The sequence below is a fragment of the Lepisma saccharinum genome, chromosome 9 (assembly GCF_977018435.1).
Source record: "Lepisma saccharinum chromosome 9, izLepSacc3.1, whole genome shotgun sequence".
Classification (NCBI taxonomy): Eukaryota; Metazoa; Arthropoda; class Insecta; order Zygentoma; family Lepismatidae; genus Lepisma; species Lepisma saccharinum.
Window position 1 is genome coordinate 93,558,158 of NC_139237.1, and position 25,653 is coordinate 93,583,810.

A 25,653-nucleotide genomic window follows, 5' to 3' on the forward strand; every position below is an offset into this window, starting at 1 on the left:
AATTCATTAATATGTCAAATTCATAAATTAATTTGTTTAATATGGAATAAAGAAGAAATCCCTCAACAGTGGAAAGAATCCATAATTGTTCCTGTGTTTAAAAAAGGTGATAAAATGAACTGCAATAATTACCGTGGAATTTCTCTACTCTCAACAACATATAAAATATTATCTAACATTCTTTTAACAAGACTAACCCCATATGCTAATGAAATTATAGGTGATTATCAATGTGGATTTAAACGCAACAGATCAACTACAGATCAAATTTTTCACATCAGACAGACACTTGAAAAAAAGTGGGAATATAATCAAAATGTCCACCAGCTATTCATTGATTTCAAAAAAGCATATGATTCGGTCAAAAGAGATAAATTATATAATATATTAGTAGAGTTTGGAATACCTAAGAAGCTTGTTAGTATGATAAAAATATGCACCAGTGAAACAGAAAGTAAAATTCGTGTGGGTATTAATATGTCTGACAAATTTACAATTCATGATGGGTTAAAACAAGGAGATGCATTATCTCCATTGCTCTTTAATTTTGCCTTAGAATATGCTGTAAGGAAGGTAAAAGAAACTAAAGAAGGACTAAAATTAAATGGTGTGACTCAGTTGTTAGCATATGCAGATGATGTAGACTTACTGGGGGATGATGTGAATACAATTAAGAATAATGCTAAAATATTTTTCAAAACTGCTAAAGAGATAGGTTTGGAAGTTAACAAAGAGAAAACTAAATATATGCTTACAGGCCGAAACCAAGTGTTAGGTAATAATCAAAATCTAATTATTGATAACAACTCGTTTGAAACAGTTTCCAAATTCAAATACTTAGGAGTAATATTAACAAATGAAAATTATATTAAAGAGGAAATAAAAAGTAGGCTTAATTCAGGAAATGCATGTTACTTCTCTCTTCATAAACTTTTGTCTTCTCGTTTAATATCTAAGAATCTAAAAGTTAAAATATACAAAACCGTAATTTTGCCTGTAGTATTATATGGGTGTGAAACTTGGTCCCTTACATTGAAAGAGGAACATAAATTGAGAGTATTTGAAAATAGGATCCTTAGGAAAATATTTGGACCTAAAAGGGATGAGGAGACAGGTGAGTGGAGAAGGTTACATAATTTAGAACTACATAATTTGTATTCATGTCCAGACATTATTAGAATAATTAAATCAAGAAGACTTAGGTGGGCAGGCCATGTGGCACGAATGGGAGAGGAAAGAGGAGTTTTCAGGATTCTTGTTGGGAAACCTGATGGTAAGAGACCAGTAGGAAGGCCAAGACGAAGATGGAGGGACAACGTCGAGATGGACCTAAGGGAAATCGGTAGGGATGGAAAAGAGTATATAGAACTTGCTCAAGATAGGGACAGATGGAAGGCCTGTGTTGCTGCAGCCATGAACCTTCGGGTTTAAGAAGGCTAGAGAGTTAGTTAGTTAGTCGATATTTTGAACGGGCAAAAAATATGTCCAGACATCACATACAGAAACACAACTTCGCTGCAATTACCATTTTTCTCGGTTTTCGCGTTTGCGAAAAATCAATGTCCCTACTACTTGGAAATTACTTTCTGGCCACCCCTCGTATAAATCAGTAGATAGAAAGTGAAAATTTAGCAGGGCTGGCAGAGAAAAGTCAATTCTTGAAGAAAGTGATTTGCTTTTATGATGGAATGATTCGAGTAAATATCATATTAAAATATTTACGTATTTATCGTAGTATTTTATTTCATAATATTGGACATTAACTTACTCAGTGAGAGATTAATGACCATCTCTCACGAGTTTAAACAAACAGGACAGAGAGTGGCGTTAATTTCATTGCAATACTAGTGTTGCAGTAAATTTGAGCTTGGGAGCATGCACTTGCCAATTTTTATAACGTTCACCAATGCAGATTTATGTTTCACTTTTTCGTGATAGTATTCAATATATATCCCATTTGGTTGGATTCTTCTTGATATCTAAGAATAGTGCAATGCCATTGTAAACGTATGTTAACTTGTGCGAAACCAGTAATAAGTCAGGATGATTAAAGGAAACCTTCGTAAGCACTGCTACATTAAATAAGGTGAAGTGAGCCAGAAGAGTTATAAAATTCCAGCAGCATATTTGCAGTCTAAAGCTCTTCTTGTTTATGCATGCGATTTTTGTTGGATGTTGCAGTCCATGCAATTTCTGTCGCATGTTGTAGTGACATACTTTGTCGGGTGGCGATATTCGACAAAAATCATATGTATCAATGGAACCTATTTGTTTCCATGTTCCTTTAGTTTGCCCAACAAAATGCCCAACGACGTCAAACAACTATCGGACGGCGCCACCTGCTCTTATCCCCTCCATCTGTTGACAAGTTCCCTTACTACTCCCATACGGACATGAAAAAATGATAATTCAATGCATTTTCAACGTAATATTTAGAGGCTTAACCTTTACTCCCCCGATGATACCATATGGTATCACCAGAGTAAGGCCGTACTGGCCCAATGATACCATATGGTATCATGGTGCTGATTACAAAATGAATGTGCTTTTTGAACCTTCTTATGTTTGGGTGGAAACACTGACACAGGTCTGGAGCAAGCCTGAGAAATTCATATTGATGACCAACCACCCACCTCTCCCCCCCCCCCTTCCGCAACATATCCATGTCACATTTCCGAACAGAGATTCACATTTTGGCTCATTATTCAACTTGTATGGCACCCAGAACTATGAAACATGTTTCAATCTCTTTGGAAACGTCCATTCTTTGAAGAGAATACTAAGGTTTGTGCCTTCTCCCCAAAATAGCGGGAGAAGAGGGGGCAAACTCCAGATTTTTATGTTTTTTTCATTGAAATTCGGGGGTCGCACGTTTTGAATTGTATAAGGTTGCATGCTATGATGTTATAGCTGCAAAACAAAATTTATCCGAAGTAGATTCCTCCCATAGTGCCCGACTTATAACAATTTTCCTCCAAAAATTCAAATTACGTATTTTTCGTAAAGAAAAAAAAATCACATTTTGGCTTATTATTCAACTTGTATGCCACCCAAGAACATGAAACATGTTACGTTCTCTTGAGAAATGTCCATTCTTTGAAAAGAATACTAAATTTTGCCCCCTCCCCAAAATAACGGGGAAAGAGAGGGGAAAACTCCAGATTGTTGTTTTTTTGTCATTGAAATTCGTGAGTCGCGCCTCCCAAACCTCCCCTCGGTTCAGTGTTCTGAATTGTACACGGTTGCATGCTCTGATGTTCTAGTTGAAAAACAAAACTTATCCGAAGTAGATTGCCCCTATAGTGCCCGAGTTATAACAATTTTCCTCCAAAAATGCAAATTGCCTATTTTTCGTAAAAAAATAAAATCACATTTTGGCTTATTATTCAACTTGTATGGTACCGAAGAACATGAAACATGTTTCATTCTTTGAAAAGAATACTAAAGTTCGCGCCTTTTCCCCAAAACAGCGGGAGAACAGGGGGCAAACTCCCGATTTTTATGTTTTTCTTTTTTATTGAAATTCGGGAGTCGTTCCCCCCAAGCCCCCGTTCCCTGATCCGGCGGTCTAAGTTGTACACGGTTACATGCTCTGATGTTTTAGCTGCAAAACAAAATTTAGCCGAGGTGGATTCCTTCCATAGTGCCTGAGTTATAACAATTTCCCTCCAAAAAGTGTTTGAATTTAAAATTCCTGCCGAGAAGCCCGGGCGAGAGAATTTTTTTTCTTTCTCTCTCTCTCCTCCTGCCATCACTGGTTTCTGGCACCGAGGTTGTGTTGCGCATAAAAGGGGCCTAAAAGTTGAGGCAGAAACTTACGAACGAGATTTCCTGTTCCATAACGATATCTTTAAATTAATAAATAAATAAATAAAAAAAAAGTCAATGAAGACTAAATTAACAAATAACAAATAACCCTGGTTATACAAAATTATTGATAAAGATGTCTGTCCCGATGCCTCCAATCACCCGTATGATTTCCGCCTTCAGTTCCAAAAGGGTTCGTGGTTTGTTGGCGTACACCTGTGATTTCATAAACCCCCATAAGAAGAAATCACAGGGTGAAAGATCACACTCCACCTGCCAAAACCAACACCACACAGTCGTTCTCAGCGGATGGATGGATTTCACACTCCTGGATAATTCGAGGATTTTCGGAAGGAAACCACAACAAACGAGTCAAAACAATTGAGTCTACATTAATCGGCATGACAACAGATGCCAACATTGGTAAGAACAGGTCTGCCAACCTCAAAACAAAACAATAGCACTCGATTAAAATTAGGTGTCCTGTACGGAACACCCTTTATGAAAAACTAAATATGGTGACCAAGGCAGTAATTTATTTTATTAAAAACATAACCTAAACGTTTTTAACAATGGAAACAAGGCTTAATGGTGTTATAACACCCTTTAGTACCACACCAGACAAACTGGGATATACAAGGCTCTGTTTATGAATGTGATTTTTGTCAGGTGTTGCACTCCGAAGACATCCAACAAAAATCAATTCCACAAGAGTGCCATGCATGCGATTTTTGCTGCATATTGTAGCGAGACATTTAGTCGAAGTCCAACAACAGTGGTACAGCATAAACAAAATGTTTATGCTGTACCACGACATTCTATAAATTACAGGGTTGCATAGGACCCTTATTTGTTTCCATGTTCCTGCAGAATGTCTGACAAAATGCAGTACAACAACTATCGGACGATGACCCCCCCCCCCCCCCCAATCTACTCCATCTCTTGACAGTTCTGTCCCTTTAATACTCCCATGCAGACAAGAATAAATAAGAAATAATCAATGAATTTCCCACATAATATTTAGATGCTTATCAATTTTTCCGCGAAAAATCAAGTTTTGAACCCTGAGATTAGCCAAAACTGTGAAATAAAATGAAATGAATAATAGAAAAAGATACGGGAATGGTACAACTTGATTTTTCGAGATTACAGTCAACCAGAAAAACTGAAAGGGGGAAAAGGGTGCCGCTTCTGCTTATCGGAAGTGCTTGTGCAAAAGGGATATTTTCATGCAAAAATGGTTCAACTTCTCATTGTTAGAATAGGTTTCTAATTTTTATATGTTGTAAAAAATACAACACGAGTCAGTCCACTTTATGCACAGTGAGGTTAATCTTGTCAGGGAGAAGAATGAAGAGGATGACGTCTCGATTTTGCATGGCCAGAGGTTTATAGTCATTACTACTTTTGTTACATAATTTCAATTTCTCCCCCCCCCCCCTTTCTCCTGCCATCACTGGTTTCTGGTGCCATGGTTGTGTTGTGCATAAAAGGGGCCTAAAAGTTGAGGCCGAGATTTAGCAACAAGATGTCCTGTTCCCCTTCAGCGCTTCATAACGACATGTTTCAAAGCAAACGCCTGGCACATTCGTTCCATTGCATAAATAAAAATTAAAAACTTCAATGAAGCCAAAATTCCCTGACTTCATTTGACCTCTCTAAGTCCCTGACTTTTCCCGGTTTTCCAGGTCTGTCGCCACCCTGTCCATGTTAACTAAAGATTTGGTAAATGATGATGTACCTTTAAACATTAGTACTTGTTAATTAGAAAATCAGAATAAGGCATACTTGAAGTGTAACATTTTTGAAAAATACATTTTTTTACATGGTTTCTTTTTGAAGCAACCACATCAGTGAGATGGTCACATACAGGCTTTTCAGGAAATGTTGCACATAATGGCATTTCAACTGCAACCATCCTCTATTGAAAGTGTGATTGTTTGAAATGCATATATTACATTTGGACAAAGATCAAATTAAAAACCGTGCATCTTACCAGCAGGCCCATCTAGTACTGCCTGTAGTTGATTATTCAAAGTTGTAATTGTAGGCGAACTTTTGTTGCAAGTCTGACTGGAAATGTTGTTTGTGGGACTTCCTTTCCCTATGGACAGGGAGAGAGAGAATATAAGTACATGATAAAATAAGGGCCAAGACTACACCACTTTCACCTGATTCCTCGTGCATCACACTTGAACTTGAGAATTGGTTTGAGTTGCTGTTTTAAGTCCACTTTATGCACAGTAAGGCTAATCGGGACTGGAATTACAGTTTAAAGTGGGATCCAAACCACTTGTGCCTCCACCGGGTATCGAGCCCGGGACCCCTTGATTACAAGGCAATGACGCTACCACTGCACCATGGGGGAGGCCCATTGAACTTAAGAATTTTCAGAACAATTATAAATGATGGACTATAACAACTCCACTGCAACTACCCTACAACTGTATTAAGATTTCTGCATTAAGAGCCATTATTTTGAAATGCGAACAAAAAAGGGATATTTGGATAGTTGTATTTTTTGTTTGGCTTGATTTCTTTATATGTTGAAGTAGGTCACAAGAAATTAATATTGTGGAATTTTGAGACCTTGAAAAATTTTTCCCTCCCCTGTAGAAAATGTCAAAGTTCAAGGTTAGACTGCCCATTTTTCATGAAAAGTGAAACATGGGTAAGTTCGGAGTGTTGTATCTTTGGAAAGCAACAACACCCCAAACTTTTGTTTTGATATACTGTTAATATAAGACTGTTTGCTTATATACATTCAATTGTTTTGATGGGACATTGTTGCTTTCCATTCTTATGCAGCAACAAAGAGGGTCAAAAATACAGTGTTTTCCTGTTTTCGGCCCTTAATATCTTGGTTAAACAACAGTACCTCCAAAGATTTGTTTACTGGTCATTGAAGCCCACTATTAGTACAAGCTTCCTGATGTAGCACATTACTTGGATATTGATGCTGTTAGCAGATATAACCCTTTGAATACTTAAAAGTTGCAAAATCCACAACTTTAGAATTAAACTTCTCAAAACAGCATCAAGCCAAAAATAAACTAAGTATGCTATCTTGTAGCTGAATACGTGTACTAACACATGGAAATGAAAAACCTTTGGGGCCTTGAGAAAAAAGAAATTAAAATGTTAAGAAATGTCAATGTAAATTATTACACTTCCTCTCCTATCAAAAAGTGGACCAGCCCTCTATCCTACTTTTCATTGTTCCAAATGGAACAGCCCATGTCTTGACAAGTTGTGGGACAGTTTCAGTTTTTCTCTCTTTGATGGATAGCCTGGTGGTAACGTCACATCCATGTAATCAACGGGTCCTGGGTTTGATGCAAGATTGAGGCACAAGTTGTTCGGATTCCACTTCAAACTGCAAGTTCCCAGTCCCAATTTGCCTTCCTGTGCATAAACTGGGCTTGAAGACAATGCTCTACTAAGCTCTATATACAGTGGCATGTCAAGGACTTTCACAAAGGGATGGGGCCTATACATTTTCTTAGTAGGCAGTCATCTTTTTGCCATCTTTTCCTGCCTGTGACATCCATTTTACTGGGTCAAAAGGGGGGGGGGGGTATTATCCACACCAACTCCCCCCTTTAGGCATGCCACTGTCTATATTGCGAGAAGTGGGCATTAAAACCTACAGGAAGGGAGGGAGGGAGAAGCATCTTCAGAATAGCGAAGAATGCAAACAAGAAAAAGGAAAACAGAGAAGAGGAAGGGGTTATCTACGAAGTGAAGTGTAAAGAATGTCAGATTGTGTACATAGGAGAAATGAAAAAGAGGCTAAAAGACAGGTTGAAACAACATAAGGATGATGTACGACTTAAAAGAGAGAAAAATGCGATATTTAAACACAGGAGAGAAACAGGACCTGACATTGAGTGGGATGAGGCTGAGCAGATAGGAAGGGAGAAGAGAGTACTAGTGAGAAAATGGAAGGAGGCCAAGGAAATAGAGAAGAAGACACAATGAACTGGAATGGGAAAGTACAGTTGACAAGGGAAGGCCACCTGTTGGAATGTTTTAGAGAGAAAACAACTTTCAAATAATCTTGTGTCTGGAGGGGAGTGATTTTTGTGTATATATATCTTCCTGTTTTGTACCTTGTTTCATGTGTACTGGGTACAGAGTCTGAAGAAGACCTTGCTAGAAGGTTGAAACGTTACGTTTAGTTTATGTTCTAAATTAAAATAAATTTCCTGCCTTGGTCAACATATTGAGTTTTTCATATCATGGAAACAAGGCTTAATGGTGTTATAATATCCCACTTTGTTCGAATTTCAAAATAATGGCTCTTAAAATATATATCTAGATTCTAAATACTTAAAACAACAACAAAATCCATACATCCAATGATATTTGGTATTTTGCGTGTCCCTTTGGATACATGGGGTCCAAACAGTATATGCCAAGCTCGGCTTTCTATTTTATGCACATAGGATAACCAAGGCTGCTGTTGTCATCATAGATATAAAAATATAATAATAATACTGCAAGTAAAAAATTCTCTTAACCTGCTATTTTCACCCTTATAACCACAATTTGTGGTGGAATGACGAATGCCTAAACTACATTGGCACTATGAGGATTTTGGGAGCTAAACCCACACACACACCTGTTGTTCTCACTGTCATGACTTTGGTCCCTGTGGAAGGGGAAGATGCCACCATGGTAACTTTTCCCAACTGCGGTTTCACAATTGACATTTGAGGAGATCCATGTCGGGGTTGCAGGATCGATGTGGAATTTCTATTTAAGAAAGATAAAAAAAAACAACAACTGAAATTTCAATACCACATTGATAAGTCATGCACTTATTTTTAATGCTTATTGCAATTAACCAAAATCAGCAAGTTATATTACTTTGCTTCTCTACCTCTGGATTCATTGCAGCAATGAAAATGACTGATTGAGATGTTGACTTAAGTCCACTTTATGCACAGTAAGGCTAATTGGGACTGGACCTACAGTTTAACCTTTACAGTCCCGATCGGTCATATGCTGACCGATGACATTTATGGCCACAGTCCCGATCGGTCATGTGCTGACCGACGGAACAGAACCTTTTTTCGTCGCCTTGCAACCCTGTTCATTTTCTATCCTCATGACTCGAAATGCGTGGAACTTGAAAACAAGAGTAGATATGCATCCACAGCGATGCTGGTGCTCTTCAACTCCCTAATGACATCAGCAGCAGTTGCTCAATTTACACCTCCTCTTTGTTGGCGCAGTAAAAGAGGCATCGAATGACAAAGCTCATAGAAGTGAGTTGGTGCTATTGTAAAGGCTTGTTTAGAATGGTTGTTTACAATCCCATGCCTTGCAGGAAAGCGACATATGAGGAAATCGTTTGTTTATTGTTTTTCTTCTCAACATGCCGAAGCAGGTCATGGTCGAAGGGGGAGAGGGCATTGTTGTCGAAAATGTGTGAAGCGATAACTTTTCAGCGAGTGAAATGGAGTTTGCAGAATGCTGGCTTCAGAAGACAACCACTCCTTCTTCGGAAAGAAAATGAAAGTGGGGGGGGGGGGGGGGTAAGAGGTAGGATCGGTGCTAAAAGTAACTCTTGCACTTCATTGTGCATGTTGCCAACCCTTGTCGAAAATAGCTCATGCACTTAGTTTCTTTTTGTTTTTCTCTTCGGATGGCAATAGGCATTAGGAACAAAACAAATATTGAATTATAATGTAGACATGTGGTTGCAAATAGGACATACACTTTGTTCCTGTTCCATGTATCAACAGGGAGGGGGAAGGGGCAAAATTTTGTCTTTTCTTTCTTTCAATTTTCACATTTGAAGCCATGAATAATAACAAATACATACAGATAGCAACACTTTGTTTTTTCTATGTCAAAGTACATTTTATTCTTAGTAAAATGTTTCTTGTTTCACTAAATTATCTGCCATAGGAAGGAAGCTACAACGATTTTTGCTAAACCTTACAAAACTCGTTTACATGGCCTGGGACAGAGGTAAAAACTGAATAAGTGCCATGGGACTGTAGGTTAAAGTGGGATCCGAACCACTAAGTGCCTCCACCGGAAATCAAACCTTGAACTCTTGATTACAAGGAGGCAACGCTACCACTGCACCATTGGGAAGCCCTAGCAATGTGGAACAAACAAATGATACATTCGTTCCTCAACCAGAGTTTCAACCTGAGATCTGTGGCATTTTAATACACTATGCAGACTGCTCCATTATGGAGGCTGTATAAAGATATTACACGAGACAAATAAAAACCTTAAAAGTCAGACAAAAATTATAGGACACACTGCATACAACTCAAATTTACATGAGGTATCAACCTTGTATCACACCTGCACCAGTGAAGAGGAGTGGTTTATTACCCTCCGTTAGCCTAAATCTAAGAAATTTCTTGGCAAATGAAAATTCAATATCTCTGTGCATGCTCACCACTCCAGCAAGTTTACTAATGGAGGAGAAAGTTCGACAACGGACTCCTTTCTCAGGCAGATGGGTGAAAACATCTTCCCAGTGGCTCATAAGTGGACCCCGAAGACTTATTCTTCTTCTTCAGGTACACAGGCACTAACTCAAAGTTGAAAATATACGAAAACCCACAACAGGTCTGTGCTAAAATGCAGCAAACTAGAGTAACCCTACATAGAGAAATCTACTACATAAGAAACAAGAACAAATTAAGGATTTCACTTGACTCTCCCTTGTATTTAATTTGCTTACAATGATATAATTGGTTTACTTTGTTTCATTCATTTGATGTTTGCTGCAAGAGCAGGAGAACGTATAAATACTTCATTTTATTTCATAAGCAGTCACAGCATGTCACAGCAAAATTCTATTTTGAAATTCATAACTGTGTAATGAATAGAAAAAGGTGTAAAACCCCCAGGAAAACAGTGGAAATGACTGTGATTGTAGCAATGCTGTGGGAGATGCCAGTGTAAAAAGTTTGAGTTAGGGAGAAAAGCATGTTAAGTGTGAATTAAAAAAATACAAAAATTCTGACTCCAAATGTTATTACCTTATTGTGAACACTGCACATATCAATAGTATGGAAATGATTAAAAGATATTTTCTGAGAGTTACAGTGGGTAGAAAAGGACAGTGTAGTAGGGATGAATAATGAATTTTTACTGACTGTGATAAACTGTCACTATAAAATGTACCAATTACAGTGATCTGATATAATACAAAAAGAATGACCATCACCTGATGAGTTTTGCATTTAGAAAAGAAAGGATGTATTGAAAATATTATTTTACCAAACCAAGTTGAATGAGCTATACGAGTGGATGAGTAACAGGTTCAGGGTAGAAAAAATACATGGAATATTTTTTCCACAACTTAATGCTCAGATCAGTTTATTACTGTGGGTGATGCAGCAATTTGAAGCACACCAGAATAGCTGCCCATGAGTAGAAAAATTATGCTGATGGAACACCATTTTGAACTTGCCTCGCCTTCTCTCTGGATAGCATTTCGACGAGATTGGCTTAAGAGTCAAGCATGAGAATGCCATGACTATCTAGATTTTCCCTACATTGGGGCTAATATAAAATTTGTGGGTGAAAGGGCAACTATGCTGTCTCTGGAGAAGAGTGGTGAATGTGTGTCCAATCTATTGTTAGACTGTTACCCATTGTAATGCATTGAATTTTTGTCCATAGCTCGAGAACTGAACCTCCACAATCTCTACCAATCAATATCCTCATGTACAAAATATCAACAAAAACTGATAATATCATACCACATACACATCCTTTGCTATTTTCTGTGCAGTCTATCTCATGTTAGAATTAACTGTTTCACGATCCTAATGAAATTTTCAACATTCAGTCACTGTGCTGAAAAGACCAGGATGGCATTTTCACACAACTACCTACCAAGTAAACTCTTAAGTAACATCATCCTTCCAAAGATGTGTAAAAGGGACACTGATATTCCAAAAAGTTCCTTTTTGAGAAATTACAATACATGCTTCACTCAATGGCATACTACTAAAGAAAATGATTTATGTTAGAAACTTGAAAATTTTGCAAATAGACATCCAAAATATAACCCAACCACAACAGTTCACCAATCAATTAGTTACCAATATGTCATTATCCTACGTTCTATCTATACTTTAGTATTTTACAAATAAAGCAAGTAAACCAATATATACATATTTTAATGATTTTGATTCATTGATTTTTTGTTTTAAGTCCACTTTATGCACAGAAAGGCTAATCGGGACTGGACCTAGATTTTAAAGTGTGATTCGAACCACTATGTGCCTCCACCGACATATTTTAATGAATTTCGATTATTGCAATGTTTGCTCACTTTGAAGTTTAAGAAAAATGTTTTATTCGAATGTATTTGTTATAATTCAATTAAGAAATGTATATTATGATTTTTCTGTGCTTATGGGATGAAACCGTGTTCTTACTGTTAAGGTGTTGAATTCTATTGTGAAAAAAATAAAAATGCAATGTTTTCTTAATAAAATGGATATTTTGAAATGTGTATTATCATTTTTTGTGCTAGAAACAGTGTAAAAAATATTATTTAACCTTTAGTTTCCCAAGCGTCTCGATCGAGATACCCAAATGTAACCCTCACGGTCCCAAGCATCTCGATCGAGACGCTGTCAAGGTCGTAGTTTTTACGTTATAACTTTTCTATTTTTGGCTAGAATTTCAATTTCTTTTATATATAGTTCCTAACACATGTATTTAACAGAAATGTTTCTTGCACCTTTTTTTTTTTTCATGAAAATGGAGGTGAAAGGGTGGGAAAAGTGACTTCTCTTTTGCGTCTCTTTTCAAGGTCAAATTTTTGCCGACAAAGGGAGACGGGCTTTGTTGTTCTAAAGCAATGCCATCCCCCCCCCCCCCCTTTTTTTTTTTTTTTTACTCCCGCCCGTTAACTGCATTCGAAGGAAACTTGTTTATCAGTATCTGATGTCAAAATGAAAGTTTTCCATGAGGGCGCAAGCAGGGGGAGGGGGAAGACTGGTTGTTGAATCTGCGTTGTGAGAATGGAATTTCAAAGCATGCTGCAGGAAACCTTTGTTTTTTTGGCACAAGTGTCCACAAGTTGCAACAGGGGTTACCCTGCATTGTCTAAAAATAGAATTTCCAGCAGCTGCAAGAATTGGCGCTCATTTTTCACTGCATTCTAGCTTTTCGTCCGTGTCATTTTGTGCCCAAGTGCGAGGACATTTTTCGGGTGAAGTGACAATTTTTTAAAATAATTTCTGGGGGTTTTCTCCCTTCCCACTCCATATATACACCAAATTTGCATAAATTTTGCATTTTGTGCATTTTGACATTTTTTCGGGCAGGCAGGGGGAAACACCATTTTTTTTTAAGAAAAGTATTTTTGAGGGGATTTCCCCCCTTTCCCCCTCCATATGTACGCCGAATGTGCATAAATTATATATCGTCTGAATCTGTGATTCATTCTGCGTACAACGGTATATCTTTCATATCTCTAGGGCATTTAGTTTCTGAGCTATAGTCATTTCAATGTAACTCTGCAGTTCGCTCAATTCTGAAGCTTGAGACAGTGGCGTACAAGCCTTTCGTTTCAGGGGTACAACTCGCGTAATATTGGACATGACAAAAATGAAAATATTTTTCTGTTTCTTACATGCCAGCGATAATTTCTATGTGCATTTTGAACTTTTCATATCCTTTTTTTCGGGGGGGGGGGGGGGGAAACCCCATTTTTTAAAAGAAAAAGTATTTTCAGGGGATTTACCCCCTTTCCCCCTCCATATATACGCCGAATATGCAAAAATTATATATCGTCTGAATCGTACAACGGTATATCGTTCATATCTCCAGGGCAAATAGTCTCGGAGCTAAAGTCATTTCAAGGTACCGCTGCATTTTGAAGCTTGAATCAGTGGCGTGCCGACCATTCCTTTTGGGGGTACAACTCAAGTTACATTGGTCATATGATAATAATGCAAATATTTTTGTGTTCCTTACATGTCAGCGATCATTTCCATTTGGATGTCGACACTGTCATGTTTTCACTTTTTTCTTGAGGGGAGGGTGGGGAACCAAATTTTTTTTCTCCCACCACATATACGCCGAATTTGCATAAATTTCATATAGTCTGAATCTCTGGTTCATTCCGCATACAACGGTATATCACTCATCTCTCTAGGGCAATTAGTCTCCGATCTACACTCATTTTGCTCAAAATCGGCTCGGTACCGAGAGGCTTACCAGTGAAAATGGCCTTGGGACTCAAAAGGTTAAACTGTATTCACTTCAATTTCATAATTTGAGTTCACAAATGCAAATAAAGACTGGGACATTGTGAACTTAGCCAAAGTATTGCAGTATGTTCATGATGCCACTTAAATGTTAGGTCTGTCAGTCAGTTTTAAAACTGGACGTTCTAGCAGAGCCTTTGCATAGCCTCTCTTGCCTTTGATGCAAGCTGTTCCAAGCGGAAGCTCCTAAAACTATGGGAGTTGGTTGACCCAGCATCGTGATGATGATGATAATTGGGAAGGTACTTGAAAGCAATATAAGTGAATTCTGGTCTTGAAAGCTAGAAAAATGGGACCTTTGGCAATCCCTGGCCTGCCACCCGGTTTAGTCTTCTAGCTAATACCAGCAATTAAAGATCAATGAACGACAAACAAAGTGTAATATTAATATACTTAACAGCTTAGTCTTCACTCATATGCATACATTTAACAGAGTACTTAGTAACACAAAATACACCTACTTGGAACAGTCATATTGTCTGGTGTGTCACTTTCAAGGAGAAATGCACACCAAGAAGCTTTGAAGATGGAGCACTAATATACAGTATGCACGAGTGCCAGGACACTGGCGTGCACACATGTCTAATCCACATCTCCACGTGTGTTCTGAGCTATTGAAACATGAAGAAAACTGGCAGAGCTTAGTTTTCATTGAGGCCTGGTTTCATTTTGACACACAGGCTGATTTCCAGCAACATCTTGTGGAGTACCCAGTGCCAGGAGGGAGTGTGTGGATGATGGCAACTTTGAAACATTTAGCACAGTTTGTGTCGTGCAGTATAGTGTGGGTGGAGACTGATGGTTAGGTGGAGTTTCTCCCACATGGAAGGCACTGCAGTGACAGCAGGTAAGAATGTTTACATTAGGGGTCATGAAGTTATTTTTGGCTGTGTAGGAGATCTTTCATCACCAAAGGGAAAAATGGAAAACAACACAAAATACAGCAAGTGTATTTTTTTTTACTAAACTCCCTTGCCTATATTATTATACCTAAGGGTTCCTTCTTTTACCTCTTTGCATAGATACCTGTATACCTACTTTATATAACCATTTTCAATTGTCTGCGTACTGATAACTATGAGCCATCCATCACAACTGAAAACAAATCAACACCTACCCTTTCACAACTTTGGTCACTATCTGGTTTGCCCCACACTTATTTAATACAAGACTCCTTTGCATTTGGCACTGCACTGCTGGCTGACTCACAGATCCACTAACTTTAACTACACTGTTTGCACAATCGCTGTCGCTCTTCCAGTCCTTGACGGAACCTTCGCTGTACACTCTAGTCAATGCGTCACCAACCTTCGCATCTCCGTTCTGCGTCGGAGACAAGTCCCTCGCACCGTGCTTGTCTTTCAGCAAAGAAATTGGTCCATTAGGTACTACTTTGGATGCTGCACCACCGTCGCTCGTGATGACGCTGCCGTTGACGACAGTCCTGTTTGTACTGTGGTTTAAAACCGAATTAAACTGGCCGCTGGAAGTAACTGGCGAGTCTGGATGAGAACATTTCGCTTCTTCCGCCTTCTGCTGCTCCCTCTGAGTCAAGTGATACGCTATGCTCGTCTGCAGGGAAACGATGCTGCTGAGCCACTGCGCAAAGAACAAGAAATGGATCAGTTTCTCAATATCTGAACAACACCTCACACAGCATTTCGACAATTTTAACCACTAAAACTAGTATGGGTGTTGTGTGTGTGCGTATTATGGCTGGCAAAGTATAAAATGTGTACTTCACCTACACACCTTTTTACTCCAAGGGTTGCCCCCAGGTACCCACCGATTAGAGAATGAGCACAAGAGAAAGTCTCCTATAGTAGACAAAGTGTATACAATGAAACCTCATTTTACGTTTTACAGGGGACAAAGGGGGGGAGGGGGGAGGGGGAGGGAGAGTGGGGGGGGGTAGGTTAGTTAGTTTTGGTCATTTTTAACTTAAGCAAAAAGGTTTTTACAAGCTATACTGTAGATAACTTGTTTTCGTATTATTTACCAATTTCAGAAGGTTGCACTGGGTCCAGTGCAAATTGAATGACATGGAAATTTTACTCGAAAATTGAAGGATGGCACATTTTACTTTGTAACTCAAGTAGTAACTTAGTAATGTTGGTACAAGGTATAATCACATGCAATTTTATGATTTTCTGGAGTTTTATCTCATGAAATTATGAATATTTTGAAGTAAACTCTGGTAGATTGATCTCGTGTACTTCCAATGCAAAATTTGTATATTAAAAATTATGAATCTTCCAAACTACTTTTAATTGCTACAAGTTTCAAGCATCTGTGGAAATCGATAAGGGCATCAGTGCACCTGGAAATAAAAGAAGACTGATATGTCTGAACCAGCTAATACCAGTGGTATCAATACTGAGAAGCAGGGTTTCATTTTTAGGCACATGTACTAACCAATACTTTTCCAGAGTCCTGGGAAACTAAATATGGTATTTTCAAGAAATCTGTTTCTAACATGTACGACAATTGTGGATTAAATTAATACCCGATATGACACATTTCAATTGAAACAACTATTCTGAAATTGCAACAGCATCAAGCACGAGTATCAACAGAGACTGGCATCAGTTATAATCTTGTGACCGTGAAGTACAAAATTCACTTCAGTGAGTGAAAATAAAAGACTTTTGAGGTGAACTTACACAAGATAAAATAGAAGTACGTACCTGCTCCTGCTCCTCGGAACTTGCACTCAACTCAGACTTAACAGCACCAACCGTCGAAGAGACCCTGCAAGGAGGCTCTCGCAACTGTGGAAGCAACGGAGGTGGATATTTGTACTGTTCTTTCACAGCCTCTGGCACCTGGCGGAAGAAACAACAACCACCAAATCAATCTCTAATCTACAGCTGTGGCAATAAGAAGGGGACAAACATGCACACTTTACAAGGGTTTCCATTCTAGGATCCCTGGTTTTGCATCCTGTTATGCAAATCATTCTACTTGCTGCTTTGTTAATGTTCCCTTATCTATATGATGGGAGATAAAAAAGGCAGAAACGTTTTATACAGTATTACATACTAATGTTGAAGCATGTGAAACCCAACATATATCAATGATATAAAAACATACATGGAATATATATTACTTCTTATACTGGTGGAGGTCTCGTTTGGAGTTGAAAGGAAAAGGAGGGGCACATTCTTCCATTCTGTTTACCAACTACTATTCAACTTAGGTGAAGGCGTAAGAAACTTCAACTGTACACTAGACACCACACACTGGCAAGAAGACTTCATAAATTCTGGACTATGTTTGTGTTTTAATTTTAAGATAAGATTATCTAGTACAAATGGGATAGATTATTTGAAACTAGCAGTTTCAGCCAATATAAGCAAATCAATATATTTGTTTATGAGTAAAATAAACTTTTCTACAATGTTTCTATAAATAGTCTGTAACAGAAAGCACGATTTCGCAACTCCATTACTGATTTCAACGTAAAGCTATAATTCATATACTCTGGCTGCTGGCAGTTAATTTCTAAGTTAATCACATGGCTATTCTGGTTATTGCATTTTATATCCGATCTGTAAATATTATGTTCGTATTGATGACAAGTCATATCAGTTGGTTAATAATAAGACAATCTGTCTCAATTCTCCTTGTTTGGTGAAGGAACTCCAAGGATTAAGAAAAATATGGGTGCAGGGATGCTGCTAACTCACCCTCACTCTATTCCGAGAGGACATTCTAATTTTGTATCTGAAGGGAGGAAACCTCCGATGAGCTCTCCGGAAGAACTCTATTTTCACAGCATCCTGATCCACTGGGCCACAGTATCGATCCCACAATTTCACTCGTTCCATTGTACTGCATGACGTTAGAAGTTTCTGGTCCTGCAATGAATTACATGAGCACTTACAAGAATACATTTGTAATATTCAGCATATGCTGGGAAATAATTGGCACATGTAAACATCTCAATTGCTCTTCTGGTGACACCATTGTTTCAATTCTGGTCAAGTCTGCTTTTATTGCCATGTTTCTACAACATTAATATATGAATGGCAAAATATTAATAAAAAACATACCCTGAGCAATCAACAAAAAGATGAATTCAATGTTTTGACCTCTAAACAAAGATCTTCAACTGCATCACAATTATAACGTATAGGATGCAAAAGTTTACAACTAATCAAGGTTGCAAGCCCTTCTAGATACCTGCAGCCTCTATTGTGCAATATAGGCAAAGGCGATAAGGGTTAAAAAATAAAAGCACATACAACAAAATATCAACCTATATAATTGTAAAACACCGAAACCAAGATTTTACGTTCTTGCATTTTACAATTTGTCACATTGTACATTCAATCCTCCTGTTCCCAGCAAAGCAAAATGTTGGGATTTTACAGTTTCCTCAACTTAAGATTTTTCATGTCTGTTCCCTGAAAAACATAAAATCGAGGTTCCACTGTACCAGGTGTTTCGTAAATAATTTACGTGTTACAAAAATTAATTGTAAGTAAATGAAACCAGTCCAGAACGATCGAGGAAGGCAAACAGTTTGCATGTGTGTGTATGTTTTGTTAAACTGAGAGTTCACATCCTTTCACAGTATAAAAAAGTATAAAAAACTTACGTGAGTGAGTATAATAGTCGTAACACTCCTTGCAGATGATATTTCGCGAAGCTACGCTTCGCTTCTTCAGGTATTTCTTTTCAGTATATAAAATACTTCGTCATACATGTAAAAATAAATCCAGGATTAGGTAAAAGAGGGTATTGGGATATGGAATTTAAAATTACATGAAGTTAAAAATGGCATGAAGGCTAAGAGATAATTCTAAAAGAAGGGCGTGTATAAGATAACTTGCTCTTGTAATAAAGCATATATTGGACAAACAGGAAGAAGCATGGGAACTCACTGGGACAAGGATATTAGGGAACAATTTCCGAAGACCGGGCTTTCTGAACATGTTTTAGAATTAAATCATAAGGTTAGAAAAAGAGAAGTGGTAAAAAGAGTTCATAAACAACCTGATGTGAACGTTCACGAGGCTGCAAATATTTGTGTTGATAGGGGGGAAAAATCTAAATAGGGATGATGGTAACTTGAATGAGGCCTGGATCAACATGTTTAAACGGTGGGGCAAAAAAAAAGAAAAAAAAATATAAATAGTGAAGTCTCTCTTAAATTCCATGTCACGCCGGAAGTGACCCGCGCTGCTTCGGAATCTGTGGAGTTCTCATTGGAGGGGATGTAGCGTTTGTACGCTACAGTAGTCATTCATTCTGTATGGTAATATGGGTACACCGTTCTTTTAGAATTATCTCTTAGCCTTCATGGCATTTTTAACTTCATGTAATTTTAAATTCCATATCCCAATATCCTCTTTTACCTAATCCTTGATTTATTTTTACATGTATGACGAAGTATTTTTATATACTGAAAAGAAATACCTGAAGAAGCGAAACGTCGTCTGCAAGGAGTGTTACGACTATTATACTCTCACGTAAGTTTTTTATACTTTTTATACTGTGAATATATTTAGTGAGTAAACGCACAAATTTTCAAAATTCACATCCTTGCTGCTACGCCACACACTCAATTCGCTAACATCACTCACAGTGTTTTGAGCAATATTTGGTTCCCAAGATCACCAGGCCTTAAATCCTGCGACTTCTATTTGTGTGGTTTCATCAAAGACAGGGTATTTCGTCTCACTGATGCTGGCCTAAGGGATCGTATCATTGCAGCGATAGACGCTATCGACAGGCCCATTTAGATGTAAGTAAGAAGTAGACTACATTGTAACCCCTCAAGTATTCATGAAACAGACGTATTAATTTGTAAGAAAAATTGAGTAATTCAACATCAACACGTACCACAAATTGTTCAGCATGGTTCGGACACATCCACCTTCCTGCTGGCAGTGACGTTAGAGGAGGATCCAGACAATCTTGGTGAAAAAGCAACGGGCAATAGTCACAGGCAACAAGAGGTGCTTTACGGCAACTCCTAGAAGAAAGATATGCAGAACTTTCAAGAACAGTTCTTACATGCATTTATTACTTGCACGCACACACAAAATAGGGTGGGGGCAGAACCTGCAAAGCAGGAATGTTCTGCACTGAAATTCTGTGATCGTTATTCATGTTTCCAGAAGTGCCTACAGATTTTTCTCTCATACTTTATATAAAAATTTTGTTTTGTAGCAAAACAAGAGTGCCTGACACTTATACTCTGCTGTGGCTATCTCTGGAGCAAGGCACAGTGAAGGAATACATGCGGCTGCGAATGTTGGTAACTGAACTCTCTTTCCCTCTCCATGCAATCCCATTCCCTCTCACGTGTTCCTTGGTGGAGTAATTTCGCGTTACTACTTGTGCAGACTTGTTTTTCATCCACTTGCTCCAGAGATTTCCAGGACAGAGTATACTTATTTTGTTGATGTTGACTCGGCTCCTCCAGTTTCTTTGACACATAGCACTTTGAGGAATCCATTGTCTTGCGAAATACAATGAATCACAAAATCAGTTTTTAAATCAATAAAATTTAAATACAGTAATTATGAAAATTTCAAGATATTCTTAATTTAATGACATGTTAAAATCTAGTGAACATTACCAATTAAATCAATTCAATTCCAATTTTCATTCCCAATATTTTACGCGAAGATTTATATTTTCTGCACAGACCAGCGACTCTATGCATCGTACTTGTGCATGGAGAGGAGGGGCAAAGTGGAGCATGCTTCCTTATGGGCAGGGTTGAACCGTTGGGAGGGAAAGGTTTGCGAAGGTTTTTGGCCGTGTGGTCGCTCTACACTTCTACTCACCTTCTGCACTCATGACACACTTTTACAGGCAAAGGAACTAATCCATTATCCAATTCATATGGCTTCTTCTTCTGAACAGAACTTTTCTTACGAATAACTTTACTTGGGCCTGAAAAGAAAAAGTACATCAATACTTGCCATCAGGAATGTAAAAACATTTCACAGAAATGATCCTTTAATAAACAGTTATTTCACTTGCTTTCAATACACAGCCAATTAAATAATAAGTTTTGTGAACCATTAATCCATACAATGCATAATATAAAAAAAATGTAAACACTTTCAGATTGCCAGCTTCCGAATGTTAACCCTCCCTTTCTCGTGCCAATTTTTCTAACACCGATGCTCGCATGGCATCTGACAGACTCATGCGATGACCTGTGTTGAAAACATATTTTTTAAGAATTATTGTGGTTCAAGATGAACAAAAGCGTGAACACAATTGTATTTCAAACCAATATATTTATTAAAAAAATACAAAACCTACATCTTTAGTAAAAAAATACAAAACTCAAGCAATACAAAACAAAAACTTACATTTCTAGTTGAATAAAACACATTCTTAGCCTTGTTGTTTCTAGAACTCCTGTTTTATAGCAGATGTTGTATTTACAATTTTGTAACACGAGTACTCACGTGGCGTCTGAGGTACTCAGTGCAGACAATATTACTAATAACTTCTCATCGCACAAACTTGAACTGTCGTAGCTCGTTCTGAATAATCATTTGCTCATACCAGAAAGGTACTGGGCTGGGGAATACGAGCTACCTCGTTTTGTTTCAGAAGTTATCATTCGTGATAGACTCTATGGCATTTCGTAGACGCCGCACAAGTAACGGAGGGTTAACTGCTTTTACAAATTATCGGAAATATGGTGACTACTGTGGTGCAACCAAGGATCAAGCCTGGTTCATCTCAGGTTTCAACATAAACTCAGCATTTTAGAATCTGCATACATTTGTATCTAAAAAACACTGCAGCTTAACTTGTGAAGTCTTCATTAGGGCACAAATGATTTCACAATGACCATGCTCTTTACACAGAACAACAAAATGGACACTTGAACAAAACTGTTTAATTTGTTATTTCTCTTGTAGTCTACGGTTATTGCTAGCATAAAAACAAAGTTTTTCATTGTGACGGTTCAGGAGAACACACGCTCCCTTCATCAGACATTTATTTTTAGTTTGACTAAAGATACAGTTACAATACTACTACTTCTTTCTCTGACCCTGTCAGACAAAACACTGTAGACTTTGGCCAATGTTCCTGTATTTGTAGTATAGAATTTCAGTTATACAACTTTTCCAGTTCCCGTGTAATACGAATACGATACACGACAGATGGCACTAATAAATCTTCATTTTTACACTTTTACTTCTATGTTCTGTTTATATTTCGATTTGGCATTTTCGTGCGTATCCATATAAAATCCAAATAATTGGTGTGGATAAATCAGATAGAAGTGAAAGCAAAGATATAGGAAATGGAATTATTAATCGTATCAGATTTTTATATGTTGGGCATCTGGATTGTCTTTACCACATGTACAATTTCTTTGATGTATAATACCTATTTTCGCTAAATGTGCTGGTGTGCGTATGTGACCAGTTCGTAATCTATTTAAAAAAACTATAACCTGTCTTGGAAGAGGACATCTGTCGAACCATGGTTGTCTTGCATCAAATTCCGCCAGCCATCTATATGTATGACCTACCATCGTCAATTGTTCCTTGCACCAAATTTTCCAGTGATTTTTTTATTTTAATTTTAACTCTAGGTAATAGATCTGTATAAGGAAGTCTGATGAAAGATATTTGTGGTAAATCCCTTGCTCTCTTAGCATATATATCTACTAAATTATTACTCTGGTTAATGTGATGTGCCTTGACATATGTGAACTGGGCAGTTATATTTTTAGTTTTTCCTTGTTGAATTAGTTGTATAATCAATATAATGAAAATAGATTGACGACATAGTTGGGGATATGATTATGAACCTAAATATTTCGTGTTAATTCATTTCAGGGAATATAAAACACACAACCTACATCCTGAAATTTTTTGGAGCCATCAGTATAAATGAAAATAAAATCTGGACATATTTCTCTATACCGAGCATGCTGACCATGATCTAAAAATTTGACATTCGCCTGCGCATGAAGAGGAAAATATAATTTATATACTGGAGATGAATGATATGTGTAAGAATGTTGGTACACTTCAGGATCCATACAATAACAGTGAAGGAAATAAAATTTCGGGTTGTTCGGATCTATATCATTTACAATTGCCCACTGTTTTTGTGTTTCAAATAGCAAATTAAAGGGGTTATTATGATTCTCCCAGATTTGAAAAAGGAATTTATTTGTTAATTGTTTACGACGATGAGAAAGAGCCATTTCTCTATTTTCCATATAAACACTTACAATTGGACTGGAGTTCATCAATCCAGAGCAAATTCGTAATGCTTTGCATTGTAGTACATCAATTTTTTGTAACAGTTTTGGGGACGCACCACTGTAACTGAAAGACGCATACTTAAATAAGGAGCAAAAGCAGTTTTTGTAAAATAGTAACATAATTGTGGGTTGACTACCCCACTTAGTAGTTGCCAAGTCACGAAGAATATTTAGTATAGATTTTCCTCCATTTATTAAATAATCTATATCCAGTTTCCAATTATTTTTACGATCGAAATGAATTCCTAAATATTTACATGTAGATACCACTGGGATGTGAGAAATATGATTAATATTATTAGAAAAAACATTTTGGATACGAGTTACAAATCATAACTTGAGATTTATTAAGGTTGAAAGATAAACCTACTTCATAATACCATGCTTGAAGTTTATATATTAAACGTGTCATGTCTATTAGTCCCTGTATTGCTTGTGGGGTAATTCTGTAAAAACAGAAATCATCTGCATACTGAATAAGTTCAAAATCCTCCAATTGTTCATAGTGTACAGACTGTGTATATATATTAAATAATATAGGACCGAGTGGAGCTCCTTGTGGAATTCCTGTAGTTGTGAATCTAGGCCCCTGGATAGAATTTTGAACCAGACAAAAATTTTTCGATCAGCATATAAATTCCAAATTAATCTGGGAATCATAGAAGATATATCTATTCTTTCTAGTAATTAACAAAGTTGCATCAGTGGTACAGCATCATAGGCTTTTTCCACATCGATAAATAAAGTATAACAATAGGAATTCATAAGTGTTATTTAGAATTACAGCGTTAAGAATTGCAATGGTATCTTGACTACTATGTTGTAATCTGAAACCAATTTGCGTACAGTTATAAAAATAGTTAAAAATTCTTTAAAAAAAATAGAATCAGTTATACAATGGATGTTGTCAATGTTACATTGTTGTAATATAGCAACTTAACTGTGAAATGAACAGTCTGTTTTATTTTTAGTTCAGATAAATTTTTTTTAAAAAATTATGAATCCCAAATATCCTTAGGCAAATCAAAATCATCATTGCTTTTCCAGAGTTTCTTGTTGTCTTCCATTACATTAAATTTTAAAGATGGTGGCCTACTCCACTTGTGAAAAATAAAACTCCATAGTGGGTCTATGTTACCATTTTCATTATAAAATTTATTCCACTGTTCTTCTGCAATGAATAAAGCATCCCAGACATTCAAATCTGTTTCCAGTCACTTTTTTATAAAACCTCTCTCTTTTTAATGATATGCTTCTCCTCAATGATGAGTGCTCGCTCACATACCTGTTCTTGGGTTTAAATTTATAATGTCCAAATTGTGTTTGTGCCATCTTATTGCCATTTTCCTTGCTTTTTTGTCCTACATAATCCTTTGAACACGAACAACTTATATATTCCTGCAGTTTACACATCTGGTAGAGATTTTCTCATTTTGTATTAATTAAATATGCATTCCAAATTTATTGGATCTAAAAACAATTCTATTTTATATGAGAATCCCTTGTGGAATGGAATACAAACAAAATTCTCTTCAGCAGATTTCTTATATTTTTGTATTCTATTCCTTTTTTGTTCAAAAAATTTAACCATTGTTATAACTATCTTTAATCAAACTAAACATAAATGTCTGAAGAAGGGAAGGTGATCTGAAACGTCAGAACAGTTATGCTTGTAATAACTGTAGACTACAAGAGAAATATGTTTAATTTGTTACGCAATAAAAATTAAACATTTCAAATGCATTCCATTTTTTTAGGTTTGTTTATTTTCTCACTCTATACCATCTTTAATTTCCATTACACTCTCTATCTCTGATATTCTTAAATATCATGTTCTTGTAACAAATTGAACACCGTTATAAGCAGCATAACTTGAGCATTGTTAAGCAGTGTAGGGAATGTGTCTTTGCAAAATCATTCATGCTGGTCAACGCTAAAACTATATTCTTCACAGCTCTCTTGAATTAACAGCATCTGTTCAGTTTTACCTGTTATTTTAAACTTGTTATGTTTGTATGGTTTGGTCTATCGTGTACTGTTATTTATACTCAGATGTTGCATGAAGATACATTGATTGTAAACACACACATGCACTTACGGCGGGGGAAGTTTACTTCAACTACAATTTTTCTGTGGAACTCATTGAGGTTCTGAGCTTTTTTCAAACTCTAATATTGCTCACAGAGATTAGAAAACTTTCCTCTTTCTTACAGTGAGATTTCATATTTCCGAGTTGAACAATTTAATGGTTATTTCCGACAAATTTCGGGAATACGAAATCTCACGTAAGTAATTCTCAAACCACGTTTACCG

General features: G+C 37.0%; 1 protein-coding gene across 2 annotated transcripts in view; it reads right to left on the reverse strand.

The window, feature by feature from the left end:
* Window positions 1–25,653, reverse strand: part of LOC145992271 (PHD finger protein 12) — a 60,948-nt gene that overhangs the window by 24,260 nt on the left and 11,035 nt on the right. Inside the window, exons 6-12 of one of the 2 annotated variants that reach the window (XM_083128651.1) lie at window positions 20,879–20,987; window positions 19,926–20,058; window positions 17,765–17,935; window positions 16,763–16,900; window positions 15,193–15,674; window positions 8,432–8,565; window positions 5,804–5,911 (exon numbers count right to left, since the gene is read on the reverse strand). In XM_083128651.1, the coding sequence (XP_082984777.1) occupies window positions 5,804–5,911; window positions 8,432–8,565; window positions 15,193–15,674; window positions 16,763–16,900; window positions 17,765–17,935; window positions 19,926–20,058; window positions 20,879–20,987 (1,275 nt within the window). The remainder of the gene's footprint in view (window positions 1–5,803; window positions 5,912–8,431; window positions 8,566–15,192; window positions 15,675–16,762; window positions 16,901–17,764; window positions 17,936–19,925; window positions 20,059–20,878; window positions 20,988–25,653) is intronic. The other variant, XM_083128652.1, reaches the window with a different exon arrangement.